A 16,088-nucleotide genomic window follows, 5' to 3' on the forward strand; every position below is an offset into this window, starting at 1 on the left:
ATATGGACAAAACAGTTGAAAATGTTTATCAAAACTTCTTTTGTATTGAAAGCCATACAGTTTGGGAGCGACATGAAGATGACTAAATGATGACAACATTTTCATTTGTTGGTGTCCTGTCCCTTTAACTATTTCTTTACAAAATGTATCTTTCTCTGTAGAAATTATTAGATTGAAAACTCTTTTTCTGAAAACTATTAGAGGTTTAGCATTCACAATAGAGGAAAACCTCATGGACTATTTTACTCATTGTGGTTGTTAAAACTCAAGAGGAGATTCATAAAACTTTGGCAGGACCGGCCGATGAAAAATGGCCCGAGTGTGAATAATGGACTGGTGACATCAGTGAAGAGTAATATGTGGCAGCAATGAAGATTTTGGTTATTGGGTCAGAGCCTTATTAAGATGCTGTTGCTCTCCTCTGAATGCAGTGGGAAGGCAACATCCGGCAGTGAGTGATTGGAGCTATTTGGCTGCCCTGCAGTATGTTGCTCACTGCAAATAAAGGAAGTATTGAGCCTGGCGCTCTGTGACCTCAGTTCCTTACGCTGCTGACTGGAACACTTTGGTGTTGTTTCTATTTTCTGACCACAATCGCAGGACTGATTCTGGACCAAAATGGCCAGAGTCTGCTAAGACTCCATAAACCTAATAAGGGCAAAAAATAGAAACACACTGCAAGTGTGGTTTTCATCAAGAAACAGTACAGGTCATTTTAGTGCCAGTAATGTGTGATGAATTAGACATGAACTCTGCCAAGTACACTGGGTTCATATAGAAGAGAGGTAAACCAGCATTCTTTGGCTGCCTTCAACAATCGGTTGTTACAAAGCTCTCAGAATCTCACATACAGCTTTGATCAAAACTGTGGGAAAACAGGACAACACCGATTTGGTTGTACCATAGAATTCTAGAACAACTTTCGTCATTGCTAATTCGGGTTCGGGTTTACTAGTGAAGCTTTGGTCGAAATAAACGCAATCAAGATTTAATCTACACACAAGAGGACGGAATTCAAGAATTTTCTAGTGAGCTACAGGAAAACATCCATCTGCAAAAACTCAGACAGAGGACATCCGTATTTAGGGCCAGATTTATATCAGATTGAGATATTAGCACAGTTGGACTAAGGATTTATGATGCATTTTCAGCTGGACAAGGATACAAAAATAAAGTCATCCATGTATCTCTTCTTGAGGTTTTCCACAATGGCGTCCTCATTGATCTTGGAGAGAAGCACCATATCATCCACTCCACTCTGCTTGACATTGTGGCTTTGCCAGTGGTACCGGTAGTGTCCCCGGCTCCCCTGTGAAAGCAAACACAAACACAAACAAGAAACTCTTGTTAGACTGTATACACACCCAGAGCTTTTGTGTAGCAGGCTACCTGGCAGAAACTTTATCAGCATAATCAAAGACAGTACTAGACACTCCGTAACTAGATTATTTTTTAAAGATAGCATCAAATTTTTAATGCTGAATTACTTTCTGTCAAATGTGATGTACAGAGACAACTGTAAGTAAACCATTCGTAGGTTGACTTCCCAGAAGAGTGTAAACATTGCAGCTCTGCTGACCTCTCGAAACATTGCTCTGTTTGTTATGGGCAGTTTTTTTTTTTCCAAAAACAAGTTTTTTTTTTTTTCTCAATGAACGGCATGAGTTTAGGGTGGTAGAGTAGCATGGTATACTTGTGGTAGCAAGCAACATGTTAGTTAAACAAGAGCAATTACACTGAAAATGCTTCTAAAAAGTATGATCATTATCCTGCTACAAAATTAAATAAATAAATAACTTAAACCAGCCTAAGATTATTTGTTAGTCTTAGCTGGTTTAAGATTGTCTCCAAGCCTGGCTTAGCTGGTGGTTTTCTCGGCAGCGACTTAAAATTACTCAAAACTCCCATAAAATCAGCCAGCAGACCACTCTGTTCAGAACAATATACTAGCTAAATAGCATTGTTATTGTTAACTAAGACAAAAAATTATGTTTTTAATTAGAATAAAGCTAAAATAAAAAAAAATAATAATTTGCAAACACTGTTAATGCCAATAGTGACACAGACATTACATCTTCAATCTGAAGTGCATTCAGTCATGAATGCTGATAAACACAGTACATTGCTGACAACAGTTAATGTGAGCAAACAGTCCAGTCAGCATAATGACCGCGTCCAATTCACCGCCTGCGGCACATTTAACACAGCTCGCTCTTTTTCACCGCAGCAGATGTTGATTTTGTTTTTCTAAACCGATGAAAAGTGCATGGTCAGGATTCTCCCTAAAACTCCCTGAGCACTACAAACACTTCTTTTGATCTTCGCCTGATGTTCTCACCATTCCTCCTCTTCTCCCTCGTCCCACTCTTTTACCTCCCTTCACATTGTTCTTCCGCTCTGGTGATGTTTTTGCAGAGGGTGTGTCTCCAGAGAGCTTGAGTCAATGGCTTCTGGCTACCGTTCCGAGGTCACAGTGACCCATGAGGAACCAGACCCTTACTCAGAATGACACATACCCTCAAGTGCAGTTGACAGCATAATCAAAAGAGAAGGCTACAAAGAGTGTGACTCAAGAAATACAGAAAGAGATCCAGACAGACATAGACAGTGCGTGTACTGCTTGGAGAGCACATGATCCAAACGCACTGCTGTTTTAAACATTTTCCTCTGTAATGTTCAATCATTAGTGCATTAGTCTGATTTAAAGGCCATATTTGTCTATTCTTCTCTTACAGCAATTTTCCCAAGCTAAGGAATGCCATGACAATGATGTGAGGTAAACTGGAAAGACATTTAACATTCTCAAAATTGTACATTCCACTGCTTGAAAAATCTAGGGGTGCAAGAAAGCTAAAGCAGGTTTTTTTCCCTCCCTTGAAGGACTAATTAACTTGCCATCGTAAACGAGCACAGTACAAGTCCGAGGTAAATTACAGGAAAATAAAGAAACACAATAAACGCTCAACACCATGACAACAATAAGGAACCTGAACATTATTAAAAGTGGAGCTGGCTGAAAAACAATTAAAGGAGGAAGGCAGCGTTTTAAACAAAACAGTAAACACTTCTTTCAGACTTTTACAGACTGTTTTGTTTGGTTGCTTTTTGAAAGTGAAAGTGACGTGACATACAGCCAAGTATAGTGACCCATACTCAGAATCCGTGCTGTGCATTTAACCCATCCAAAGTGCACACACACACACAGCAGTGAACACACACACACTGTGAACACACACTCGGAGCAGTGGGCAGCCATTTATGCTGCGGCGCCTGGGGAGCAGTTGGGGGTTCGATGCCTTGCTCAAGGGCATCTACAGTAAGTAGTGGTATTGCTGGCCCGAGACTCGAACCCACAACCCTTAGGAGTCAAACTCTCTAACCATTAGGCCACAACTTCCCCTAGCTAGCATACTTTTAACATACTTTTTGCATGTATTACAGAGAGTTAATTGTCTTTCAACTGTTTTTCTAATTCTACTGAATCGCTTCTTTGACAGTGTTTGAGTCTGCATCAGCATCACACCATGGGACACATAAACACCTGGAAAGAAGATGAGTCTTTATTCCCAACACACGTTCCCCATAAACCGCGAGCCAAAGCAGAGCTTCATAAAGAACTGTGAAAACAGAATGCTATTTAAACACCCAATGACTCAAATGAGAATGCGACAAAGAAGAAGTAAAACAAAAATGACTAACGTACATTTTTACAAAGAAATGCTATTTCTATCTTTCCACTTCAAAAGCTCATGTTCAATCCAATGTGTTACTTGCCAATTGTTTGCAATTCATGAAAGTTACTCAAAACCACAATTGCAATGGGCCAGACAGAGCACTACACCGTAATTGTATTCTTTTCTTTCTGAAGAAGTCGTTACAAAAAGCACAAGGACCACACTACTGTCCAAGACTCCAAGTCATAGACCACACAAAGTCAAGCAAGGGAGAAAACAGCATCTCTGCTTTTATGAGCTATAGTTGGTCCCACTAGGCTTATTCAGGGACAAAAATGTTCAGTTTTGTAAAGGAACACCGGAAACAAGGAAAGCTAAAGTTCACTATGCTTGTGCTGTGGTTCACCCAGGAACAGCAGGCATTATTTTCACCATGACAAAAATGATACCCATCTGGACCACGCAAGGTCATACTCCCAAACTCCCTGGGAAGACATTAATCAGGATTTAAAATAACCAGGCACTAAAATATTTCAACCCTAAAAACTTTACATTAATGCTTACTATTAGAAACAGCAGGAAGAAGACCCCCATATCTGTGTTATCTGATTCACTGATTATACAACTTTACAGCAATATTCAAACCAATGTTTTCTGATGTAACAAATGATAACTGCTATGGGAGGTGGCACTAATCGGGTTTGTATGAAACAAGAAGGCATGAAAAAAAAAGTCCTCCTGGGAAGTTTGCATTAACCACTTTGTACAAATTGTAATTTACGACGATGCCAGGCCCGTTCAGATCATTTTGTATGTAGCAAGTCAGGACAAGAACGCTTTACTATAAAAATACAACTTCTGCACAAAGGCAGAAGTTGTATTTTTGCATCAGGTGTGTTTTCTGCTTAACATTATTATTTCATATGTGAGGGTGCTGTAAAAAATCATCATACATTCAATTGTAACTGTACAATACAATCAAATGTAGTACATGCAAGTTAGTAACAAATAAGAAACAAATTGTACATATCAACAACTCTTGAATATGGGAATGCACCATGACATGCTGCTTTGCCATGGACGATAGGAAAGCATCTGATGCTGGATGGCATAACTCACCAGTCATAATTGTGTAGTCTAACTGATTGAATAAATAAGGACATTCATTGTATTAATTGACTAAGGAGCAGCTGTGAGGTCAGTGTAATGTGATTCTCCAGACTGGTGAATGGCACATCTGGAGAATATACTAGTATGAGAGAGTTTATAATAACACCATCGATCTCAATGAGTCTCGCTGGCATCACATATGAACACAGATGTAGATCTGCGCTCTATTTTACCCACTTATTACATGTGTGACACTTTTAGAAAATGTACTTAAAAAGAAAACACTACAGAAAGAAGAAATACTTCATTCATAAAAAGGAGGAGAGAAACATACATTGTTCTCCTTGCAAAATCCTCGACCGAAAATACTGTAACAGATCATTTCCCCACTGTAATCCTACAGCAGTAGAAAAATGTCTTAGATCCATACTGACATGGCAGGCCGTTCCCTCATGCAAATACCATTGCCTTATATGGAGAGTGTGGAGCGGAGCACAGACTCAGGCACAGGAAATGGCTGGGTTTGATTCAATAAGGCGGCAATTCTTCACCTCCTCAAACTATCCTTTCCTTACAACCATCTGGAATTCACACAGAGGACCTGCATTCACATACGGCACAGCTAAAGTGGGATCAAGCTAGCCCTAGCCCTGAAGGGAAAGAGCAAGCCAAAACTGTCCCGAATCATTCGGTATTGCATCTCCACTTAAAATAAAATCAATGGATGGATACAATCAGAGGGCAGTTAAAAACTACAAGACACAGTCTGTTTCTCAGTTTAATGCATTTAACATATGGTTCAGAGTACTGCGGTTTGGCTGAGAATCCAGCTCAGACCTGGCAATGCTCGTGGCAGATTAAGGCAGGAATGCGTAATGAAGTTCATAGCTATTTCAGGAATCCTTTTCAACATATTACAGATCCACAGTTCTGATTAAGTCTCTTTGGCTTAAATAAATAAAGAACATTCTCGAGCACTTAAAAGTTGTAGCTAAAATCCCGGTAAACCAATAGACAAAGAACGGTGTACAAAGAAAATAAATACCAAATAATGTAAATCGTAACTTCTGTTACCAATTATTATTTCTATGAGATTACTTATAAACTCCCAATGTGAAGCACGGCAAATGAAGAATTCTGCAGGCCAGTGGACAGTGTGGCTGCACACAATGAATACTAATTTGAGAAGCAGTGTCAGTGTGTGAACCTATTTGGATTCACTTTAGAATCCTTCATTATAAACCACTATGCAAAGTCACACAAAAGACTGCTTGCTAAAGAGCATTCAGAAACACCAATGCAAGTCCCCTTCATTATAATGGTTGCTAAGTACTTGAAAAACACCTATTTTATATAAGACTAAGCTAAAATATTCTAATACAAGGTGGACTGAGTTCAGACTCCATAAGTAATTTCACATTCATAATTTACCCTAATGATTTAAATACAGGCATTTGGGATTTCTGAAGAGAAACAAGGCTATATAAACAACAAATTTTACATATGAAAATAATTCATGGAGCCTAGTCTGTACCTGCTCTTACATTTATAGGTATGCAAGAGGGGCTTGAAGGCTGTAGCCCAAAATACAATACCTTCTCCATCAGTATTCTGCATGTTAACATACAGTATGTCGTTTTCAATCCTTGGGTCATTACAAGGTCAGTTTGTCCCTTCCGATCACTTCTTCAGAACATAAACCTTGGCACTCACAAAGCTGGCATGATAATAAAAGGAAGAAAAACACTAAACAAACAGAATTTAAAGTACAAGTTCAAACACAAGCCCTCTGAATTTTACTCCAATTGTGATTTTCATCATTGTCAGAAGGGATTCAGTACTGATGTGAATTCCAGGCCAACTGTATTTTCACAGCAGGCAGTTGTGAAGCCCTTACAGTCTTAAGTGGTCCTGGAAAATGCCTGACAGAAATAATCCCAGCCTGGACAATGTATACGTTGCTAGCCCTTCGTTGTGAATGGTAGTAAACCCTGGACACAGACACAGCAGGCTTGTAAATTCACCACTGTAATGTGCTGAAGAAAAACAGGCCCATCCACAGCCAGACTGAAAACAATCAGGACACAGACAGCTGAAAAAGCTCAATGCTGTAACAAACTAAGTACAAGCCCAGAGATTAGATTAATCATAGGTGTGCAATAAATGTAAATGCGTTACAAGTTAAAAATAAGTAAGTCATCATACCCTCATCATATTTGTAAACATAAGTCATGTTTGTTGATTTGAGAAAAGGATTTTCTAGCATTACATAATCGAGCTGTAATTAATGCCTGTGTTTATGTATGGAGTAAAACACCTCTAGGGGTGTTGGTCAGGTTATGAAGATTGGGAGAGAACACCCAGAGGAGCAGAGAGCGGTTTCGGTGTAAGAAATGGCAGTGGAGGCAGGGCTGACTATAGCGTCCCTCCAGAGACAGCAAACACAGAGGGTTTGTGTAAACTGAGATAGGAGTGGCTCTCAAACGTCTGGCTACTGCAGAGAAACTCCGTGCCAAAGTTTCCAAGTCCAGCCCAGCCATATTATTTCTGCTCGCTTTTGAAGGCAGTGGAAAAGAATGTAGCACATTCTGTCTGATGGGGAAGTCTGGGACGGCATCATTTTCCCTGAAGTACACATAGAGATAGATTATGTTTAGACTAGGATTCTAAAAATGGTGCTAGAATTCTAATAGTGCAGCTGATGAGACAAGGTGACAGTGCATCAGCATATAGACGGCAGTTTTTAAACTCAGGATCAAGGCAGTCACCTGATCTCCTGACAGTTCAATGTACACAGATCATTGCATCCGTATAGTAACACTATCTAGTCGTAGGTTTGCTGGTCATGGTCACATATTTGCCAGGATGTGCTTAAAAACAGGTGGACAATAATGATTCCCATAGAATAAATATTTTTTTTTTACATAGAGTTCATTCTAGAGTACTGGCAAGTTCATGTTCAGTTCAATTCAATTCAATTCAATAAAATAATACAAAGCTTGACATTTTTCATCAACATAATTTGTATGAATTTCTGAAGATTTTGCACAATAAAAAGACAAATTGCAGACGATCAGATGAAATTAGATTTAAAAGTATTTATATATAATTATCTGTAAAAGGGAATTTACTTCTTTGAATGCGAGAGTACATCTGGGTGGTCTTGGACTGCAAACTGCAGCTTGACAAAATACAAACGCTTCTTTAATAAGGTCTGTTTTTCCAAAATAAATTATATATATTATATATATATATATATATACAGTTTTCATGCAGTTTTCATGCTGGCCAAAAAAATGATTTCTCAAAGTAAACAGGATTGTACGTCATCTAATCCCGTTTACTTTGAGCAAATTCAAGCCAACATTTGCAAACTGGCCACCTGTCCGGCTACAACCAACTGCACAACAAATCCACAACACCTCAGACAAAAACACATGTACTTTTGAATTTCTCAACATTTCTTGTTACTAGACAATCAACTAATTGATTAGTTAATTACAAAGGAAATAAAACACACTCAAATATTTTTATTGACTATTTAAATTGAAAATATATAACCTTTATATTCTACTTGGAAGCAGCCATGGCTTCACTAATTGTCTGCTTTTAAAAGATACCTGAAACAAGGTCTTCCCTGAACAAAGAGATGCACACCAATAAATAAGTAAAAAGCCTAATGCTATGTTTATGGGGCAGATTTATGGTTCTATGGTGTGCTTTATACCTTTAAGAGAGGCCCAGTTTCTCCAAATATGAACTCTCACACACACACACACACACATTTGTTTTTGTGAAAAGTGGGGACATCCCATAGTAATGGTTTTTATACTGTACAAACTGTACAAAAAAAAAAAAAACTCATTCTGTATGGTTTATAAGCGTTTTGAAAAATGCGGACATGGGTTATGTCCTCATAAGTCACCCTTTCCTTGTAATACCTGCGTCATACCCATGTCATTATACAAAGTTGTGTCCTGATATGTCACAAAAACAAGAGCACACACACACACACACACACACAGCTTTCATCACAAGGCTTTTACAGTGTTTGATTATCCACACAAAGGTAAGCAGATAACACCATTTAATTACGCTTTTTGTGTACACAAACAAATGCCACCTCATAATTTGGCTCAGAGAGGACAATTACTGGGAAATTAAAGTAATAAAAAAAGTAATTTCCATACCTGTTTGTCTTTCTACACAGCACCTGGCAACAAGATTCAATAACTGCTTTAAGAGCCAAACTCTTAAAGGCACAGATCACCTAAAAATTCTGTTCAGATTTATTCACCCTCATGTTGTTCCAAACATGTGTGTCTTTATTCTGTGAATTAAAACCCTTAGTGGGAGCTTTATGTTCTTTAATGAACCGAAGCAGAAATAAAATGTCATGTAGTTTTGGGACAACATGAGGGCGAGAACAGTAAATGAACAAAAATCTTCATTTTTGGCTGAACTATCCCTTTGAGAGCTGTCGTCATGGTTGCTACTGTACTACAAGTGTTCTGGTGCATAAATAAATTCTGCCTCATAAAACTGTCCTGTCTAAACTAATTTTTCACAGAGATACAACACAACATTAAGGGACATGTTACCAGCCCACATGAGAAGCTTGTAATAAAGAAATTAATCAAAGTCAGGCATTTGTGTGGGAACTTGATTAAATGCAACGGAGAAGCCCAAGTCCTCTCTAGCTATTTTGTTGGTGTCTATTTTGAGCTGATCTTTAAGGATTGAGATCCCTGACTGAACAACACCCTCGAGCACACCTACATAACAATGAGGAGAATGCGTTTAAATGCTCTACTGTATAGACAGGGAATGGAAGGGCCAGTCAAACAGGTATATGGCAGTGGCATTTGTCAACGTCATCCTTTCAAGCTGATCTAATATCAGTACAGTCCGAGCATCTACTGTAATTGTAGAGACAGGGTGGAATGAGCTGGGAGACTAAACGGGATGGTTCACTGTGGTCAGGCATGTGTGTGAGTTCCCTGTGATGGCAGAATCAGGGAAGAGTAAACAGAACCAGCACAGGAATGTTTCGGATCAGGCGATCTTACTCATAGCCAACGGGAAATGGGAGCTGGCAAGTGACGAGAACAAATCCCCCAGTTCCCAACTGAGTAATGGCTCTGATCAGAACCAGCAAACTGAGACCTCACATCAGTGCCGCTGCCAAGCACACAGCTTTATCACTCTGATAGTCAAGAGCATTTCAGTGTATTTACTGAGTTGAAATGAAATGATGACTATATTGTATTCGTGTTAATAATAGTCCAATACTGTTTCTGGATGCTGCACAGGTCATGTTATGTTCAGAGTTACCGTATGTGACTTCTAAAGAAAGTTTTTTACTACTAATTTTAGTACATATTTTGTCTGTAAACGTTAAGTTTCACATAAAAAAGCAAGCCACATACACTGACTTTAGTGATAAGACATATCGTAATTCTCACTTAAAAATGGCCCTTGGCCAGTGTGCTGTCATGAAGGTCCAGTAAATTGAGTTACACTGTTCTGAAGTGAATGGTCACCCAAACACATGCTTCTAGCTTTATGAAGCACTTCCAGGGATTTATCAAAAGCACAAATATTTACATTCCTCCAAGCATGTGGGCCAGCCACCTCTACGTGTTCAACCGTCTGATCTCATTTTGACAATGACAAAAGCGTTCAAAGGCTCAGCACTACTAAAAAGAGCGGAAAACATTTTTTCATTGTTTTAAGCATCAAAACGGTCAGAAATGATATCAATTGTTCTGGCCTACAATGCCTGACATCAGTGAAACCTTTGTTCATCCCTCCAAACATAATTCACGGCATGGTGGAAGTGAATATTTGTAAAATCGCTAAAAACTGCTAAAAAAAGCAAAAACAAATAAATAAATATTGAATACAACTACAATACAATATTAGCAGCAGATTTATCTGGCCATGGCTGATTTGACTTCATCTGAAAGAAGAGCTAAGTAAATCACACTTCCTCTAGGAAATGAAACAGGATGAACGTTGTTGGCCTCATACTCTGTGACTAATAACTTTGAGATGACCAAGAAGATTATGGGTCAGATCACACCAATGACGGTGAAATCATACTGAAAAAGATTGAATGGTTTCTAGCAAGCGTTTTTATTCAGCTGCAATATTCAATGGTATTAAGCAGCATGTCACTGTTGGCACTCCCATTGGCTGATGCCACATCACTTACTTGGATAAAGCTTTTTTTTTGCCGTTTATAGTCATTCAAGTGCTTTTACTTGACAACTGAGGCCAAAATCTTTATTCAATTTGTATTAAAATCTGTTATTTTTTGTTAGCACTGTATCAATGTGCTATTCCATCAATCTCAGGACATTCAGTTGGCTTATGTGCCTGAATTTCAGAGCATAGTTCCCCATTACTTACAAAGCATATGCAAATACATGAATGAGATACAGACTGATAATATCAGTGAACAAACTTTTCACAGGCTGGGTTCAAAGAGTCACGGTCAGTTTTGCAGATAAATAGAAACACTGTTGAGCTAAAACCAGACTGAGGCAACACTACAGTGATATTTGGGCCAGAAAAGGATGCCATGAAGGTGAAACGTGTGAAAGTGAACAACGGTCCTCCTCGTGAACTTTGTGCTTATTCCAGGAATGAGATTGGCAGCATGAAACAATAGCTTTAAAATGTTTTGATGCAAATCATCTTTTAAACCGTGCATTGTTATGGTCTTCTCACTTGCTTTTTCCTCTGGGTTGTGGGAATATTTGACCACAAGTCATTCTGTAGCCCTGGGTTGAGTTTGATGAGTAAACACAGCCTAGTGAACCACGGTCACCTCAACAGAAACTATACAGCACAAACAGACACAGAAAAAACAAGCTCATGTATAGGGAAACCCAGAAGAAAACCTAGCACAAATCTAATTCTAAAATATCCAACTAAGAAACTAAATATCTGCTTCAAACATTATGGCTTTAATTGCAGTTAAAAAAAATTACAGTTGTTCTGTCTGTAAGCAAACATCAGCTATGAATGTGCACATACTGGATATCATTAACAAGAGGCTTCTCTGTACAACTCCTGTCTGTTTAACAGTTTATGTGCTCTCAAAACTGAACAATATTTGATAGCACTTGCTCACTGGTCCCCTTGACCTGCTTTTAGAAGCTGGTAGCACAAGGGAAGCCGCAAAAGAGACTAATGCAGATGAGAGAAACAGGAGAGGCAAGGTGAGAGGAGCTGGCAGGAGCACAGAGACAATGATCTCATTTCACAGCTGAAAACCCATCTCTGTGCTTCTCAAGACCAACTCTTTAACATAACTAGGCCTGCATAGAGTCTAATCTACTTTTTATTAGGGATAAAGTGATCTTTCACATCAGCAATCAAAATAAAAATATTATTAAAACTGTAGCCCAGTGGTTAGCGCACATACGGTGATTGATTGAGCCATGAAGCTCTTGTTCTTTTCTCCTGTGAATTTCTTTAGGACATTTATGTCCTCAATATAATGTTTGTACAAATAAAAATGGGAAAAAATAACAACCTAGCAATACATTTATGTAAACAAGTAGGTCTGCTTTGCATATACACTGCTGTTTCACTAAAGTTTAAGGGTTGGTAAGATTTTGTAAGAAGTACCTTATTGTACATGTATTTGATCAAAATAATAACATAAATAAAAAGGTTTTCCACTTATATAATAAGTGGAATATATTTTAAAAAGTAATTTATTCCTGTGATGCAAAGCTGAATTTTTTTTGCGGTCATTCCTCCATTCTTCAGTGTCACATGATCCTTCAGAAATCACTATAATATGCTGATTTGATGCTCAAGAAACATTTCTTATTATTATCAATATTGAAGTTAGTTGTGCTGCTTTACATATTTTGGAAATCATGATACCTTTTTCTAGGATTTTGAAAGTACAAAGTACAGCATATATATTTTTAACAATTTATAAGTCTTCAAAGTCGCTTTTGATCAATTTAATACATCCTTGTTGAGAAGAATTGATTTGTTCATGTGGATGGCATGTAATTCACAGTTCTAACAAAATTTCATACATGATCTCCAGGAAGTGACAAGCTTGACATTAAATGGGGTTGATATTAACAGAAACAGCCATTCAGAGTCACCACAGAGAAAAGCAAATATGCAATATGTAAGGGACAGATTAGGCAAATTTGCTAGTCTTCATATGGTGCACATCACGATGAAAAGGTCAATAGAGATTTTCCAATTAAGGGTTTATTTCATTCTAATTGATGTTTTCATTCATCTTTTTCAAATGGCTCTTTAAACAAACCATGTAAATCTTAACTTGAACACATCAGTAGATATATTTTATATTTAAGCAACTGGGGTGGGGGACCTAGATTGGATGTTTTTAATAAGCAGTTTGGTGTAGTTAAGAACCAACAATAAAACAGCATCAAAGAAGCCAGCATCAAAAGCTAGCTGATATTGAGAGAAATGAATTGCCATACTCCTAAATCTTTTAGTTAATGTAGAAAAATAGAGACTACAGATTTCAGCCACCCTAATAGACCTTTCTCTTGTTTAGGTGAGGGTTGCTGACTCTTCCAGAAAGAGTCTGGATTCCTCAGCAATCCTGTGGCGGTGTGACATAGAGCCTTTAATTGGGGGGGGGGGGGGGGGGTTACTCAGCATGTACCGCCCATCTGCAGTTCTTGATGCAAAACATATGCTGCCATACTGACCTACTATTCAGCATCTGGCAAAGGAAGAAAAAGGAAAAGAGGAAAAAAGAAACTGAACAAAACTACAACCCTACCAGATACAGCTTAACCTGTGAAACCACTTCTGAAATTAGGAGACCAATCACAATGGACCCAAATACTGTGTACACCAAACAGTGGAGAGGAAACAATAAAAATATGTACTCAATATCTTTCTGTAATGTCTATTACATCATTTTGGAGAAGAGTAATCTTGATTTTTGTGGCCTGTTTTAAAACAGTGTTCAGTGTATTGAGTTCGAAGACATACCAAGGGCATTATGGACAAAAATGTCCTCACACTACACCCACAAAGCTTTATGGTATAGTTTCTAAATACAGTAGTTCAGTCAACTGAGTGATATATTACATAATCAACCTAAATTGCTCTTGCACAGCTGGTATACATCAAACTGGGCACCGTTGTGTAACATACATTACCGCTAGTTCATATTTCAGAAATCTTTCCATTTCCTTTGAGCTGTCATGAGCAAAATGAGTAGACTCATCAAGGATAGTCTGATGTAAAACTGCAGTCAAAACGAATACAGCTACAAACTCCACCTATTCATTCAACAGATATAGTTATATAGAATACATACTTGCAGGTCACACTGTGCTTGGCCTCATATGTGACATTCTATCATTAGAAATGAATGGGGACTTTACAAGCAATGGTAACATTAAAGAATAGTGCTTGTATACTCTTCTAGAGTCCGTTTTAGTCTAATTTACAGAAACAATCAGCACAACTTAATTAATCACTAATGATTTCTGTGATATTGTGACCACATGAGCACAGCTAAAGACAAGTCGTCTTATTCTGTGCAGAAACGATGCTTTACCAAGATTGACTCACAATATTGCAATACATACTAAGAACCACAGATGGCATGGAGCATCTACAAAAAAGGTTTGTCCCATACACATAAAGCCCAAGGTGAAGTAGTTCTGTGTGGCTTGCAGAGAATGTTTCTACGTGCATTGAAGAGATAGCTGAACTGGATTTACTTGTTTTCCACCTGATCTGTACCTGTTCTCCACCCGCTGACAGGCTGAAAAAGGCACAGAATTTGAGACAAGCAGGGTCTGTGAAAGCATCCTACCATGAGATCCAGGGATCATACAAAGCCGAAAAGTTTCGAGCGCAACAGAAGCCTAATATTGCTTGAGGAGCTATGAAAAGATGGTGTCTCTTTCAACCATAACAAGAAGAAACAGTCTCTTTGAGTACACACGCATTAGCACATGCTCATTCAAAGTAGAAACCAGCCCATCCTTATAGGCATATGTAGGGAAGTGAGTTTCACATGCACCTACCTGCATCTCTCTGTGTCCTGTAACCATGGACACTAATGTGTGTAACTTAGTTTTCCACTATTACATAAGACCAATCAGGTTGGCATTACAGAATGTGTTAATAATTAGTTAAAAACAATAACTGCAATTTGTCTAACAGGAACACTGACCTGGGAAAGTGGAAACACAATGGTTTCTATCTGTCACAAGGCTGGACAAACACATAGTACCAAAAAATAGCAAGAAACTGTGTTGTAACCAGGACCAGTATATGTACAACCTGATCAAGGAGGGCTGAGAAAGGAGAGGCTGTTTCTTTCTAAGTGAACAAGAGATGGAGAGCTAACAATAGCTGAATATGACACCCAGCTGAGGCTGTTTGTCCAGCAGACCAGCCACTACACTCAGAAGATCTTCATAAGAACTAAAAACATACATAGGGTATTATACATACACAATTATCCAGTAAATATAATTCATATATAATAAATGTAATAACTGTATGAAATTAATATAGAATGAAAAAAGTATTAGTTTATACTTGTTTTGACCACACTGAAAAATAAGCTTTTTATCTGAATTTTGAGCAGTTATGAATGCAATTTCATATCATCGTGTGTATTATATATATACATATACATATATACATATATATATATGAATGGTCACATCCATAGGGATGTGTAATCTAGTAAAGTTAGCTGTTACAATTCGTTTACTTGATGTAGATGACCACAGAAAGCTACTGTATGTCGATAAGGATGCTGGAAAACAGTTTCTAAAACAGGAGCAGTGTCCCTTGTGTTTATCTCTGTAACTTTGGTGACTGTGATAACATATTTTCACTCACCATTTTCATTCGTTTATCACACCGCAGCCGACCTTCTGTTATAATCCGTTTGTAACTGTTAATTCAAACAAAATGAGCCTATTAAAAGTCTCTGTGTGATGACTCGGTCACGGTCTCGTTTTGGCCTCAGGTGCTGTTTGTCAAATGTCTCCTCAGGACCAGTGTCGCCGCTCCATAATAGTGAAGACCGCGCCGGTAAACCGCTCGAGCGCACTGACTGTGCTGCAGCGAGCGTCTGCTCTACAAAGTTAAACCTTGTGTCTGCTGCTATGACGAAATCAAAAAGGAAAACAACCCATAAATGGAGAATTTCGTGCGTCGCCTATTAGGAGCCAATAGGAGCGCGCGCGTCATTCCGAAGGGAATCCCACCAGATGATTTTGGGTGTATTAAAGCGCGTCCTATCTGCGCAGC

At 38.4% G+C, this 16,088-nt stretch overlaps 1 protein-coding gene across 5 annotated transcripts in view; it reads right to left on the reverse strand.

Moving 5' to 3' along the window:
- myo1ea (myosin IEa) overlaps positions 1-15,943 on the reverse strand; it is a 43,686-nt gene extending 27,743 nt beyond the window's left edge. For 3 of the 5 annotated variants that reach the window (XM_026267344.1, XM_026267340.1, XM_026267342.1), the window contains exons 1-2: positions 15,675-15,942; positions 1,166-1,309 (exon numbers count right to left, since the gene is read on the reverse strand). In XM_026267344.1, coding sequence (XP_026123129.1) covers positions 1,166-1,309; positions 15,675-15,683 — 153 coding nt within the window. In that variant the 5' untranslated portion in view covers positions 15,684-15,942. Of the gene's footprint in view, positions 1-1,165; positions 1,310-15,674 lie in introns of all 5 variants that reach the window. The other 2 variants (XM_026267343.1, XM_026267339.1) reach the window with 1 other exon arrangement.
- Positions 15,944-16,088: the final 145 nt, after the last annotated feature.

The sequence above is a fragment of the Carassius auratus genome, chromosome 7 (assembly GCF_003368295.1).
Source record: "Carassius auratus strain Wakin chromosome 7, ASM336829v1, whole genome shotgun sequence".
In the NCBI taxonomy this organism is placed as follows: domain Eukaryota; kingdom Metazoa; phylum Chordata; class Actinopteri; order Cypriniformes; family Cyprinidae; genus Carassius; species Carassius auratus.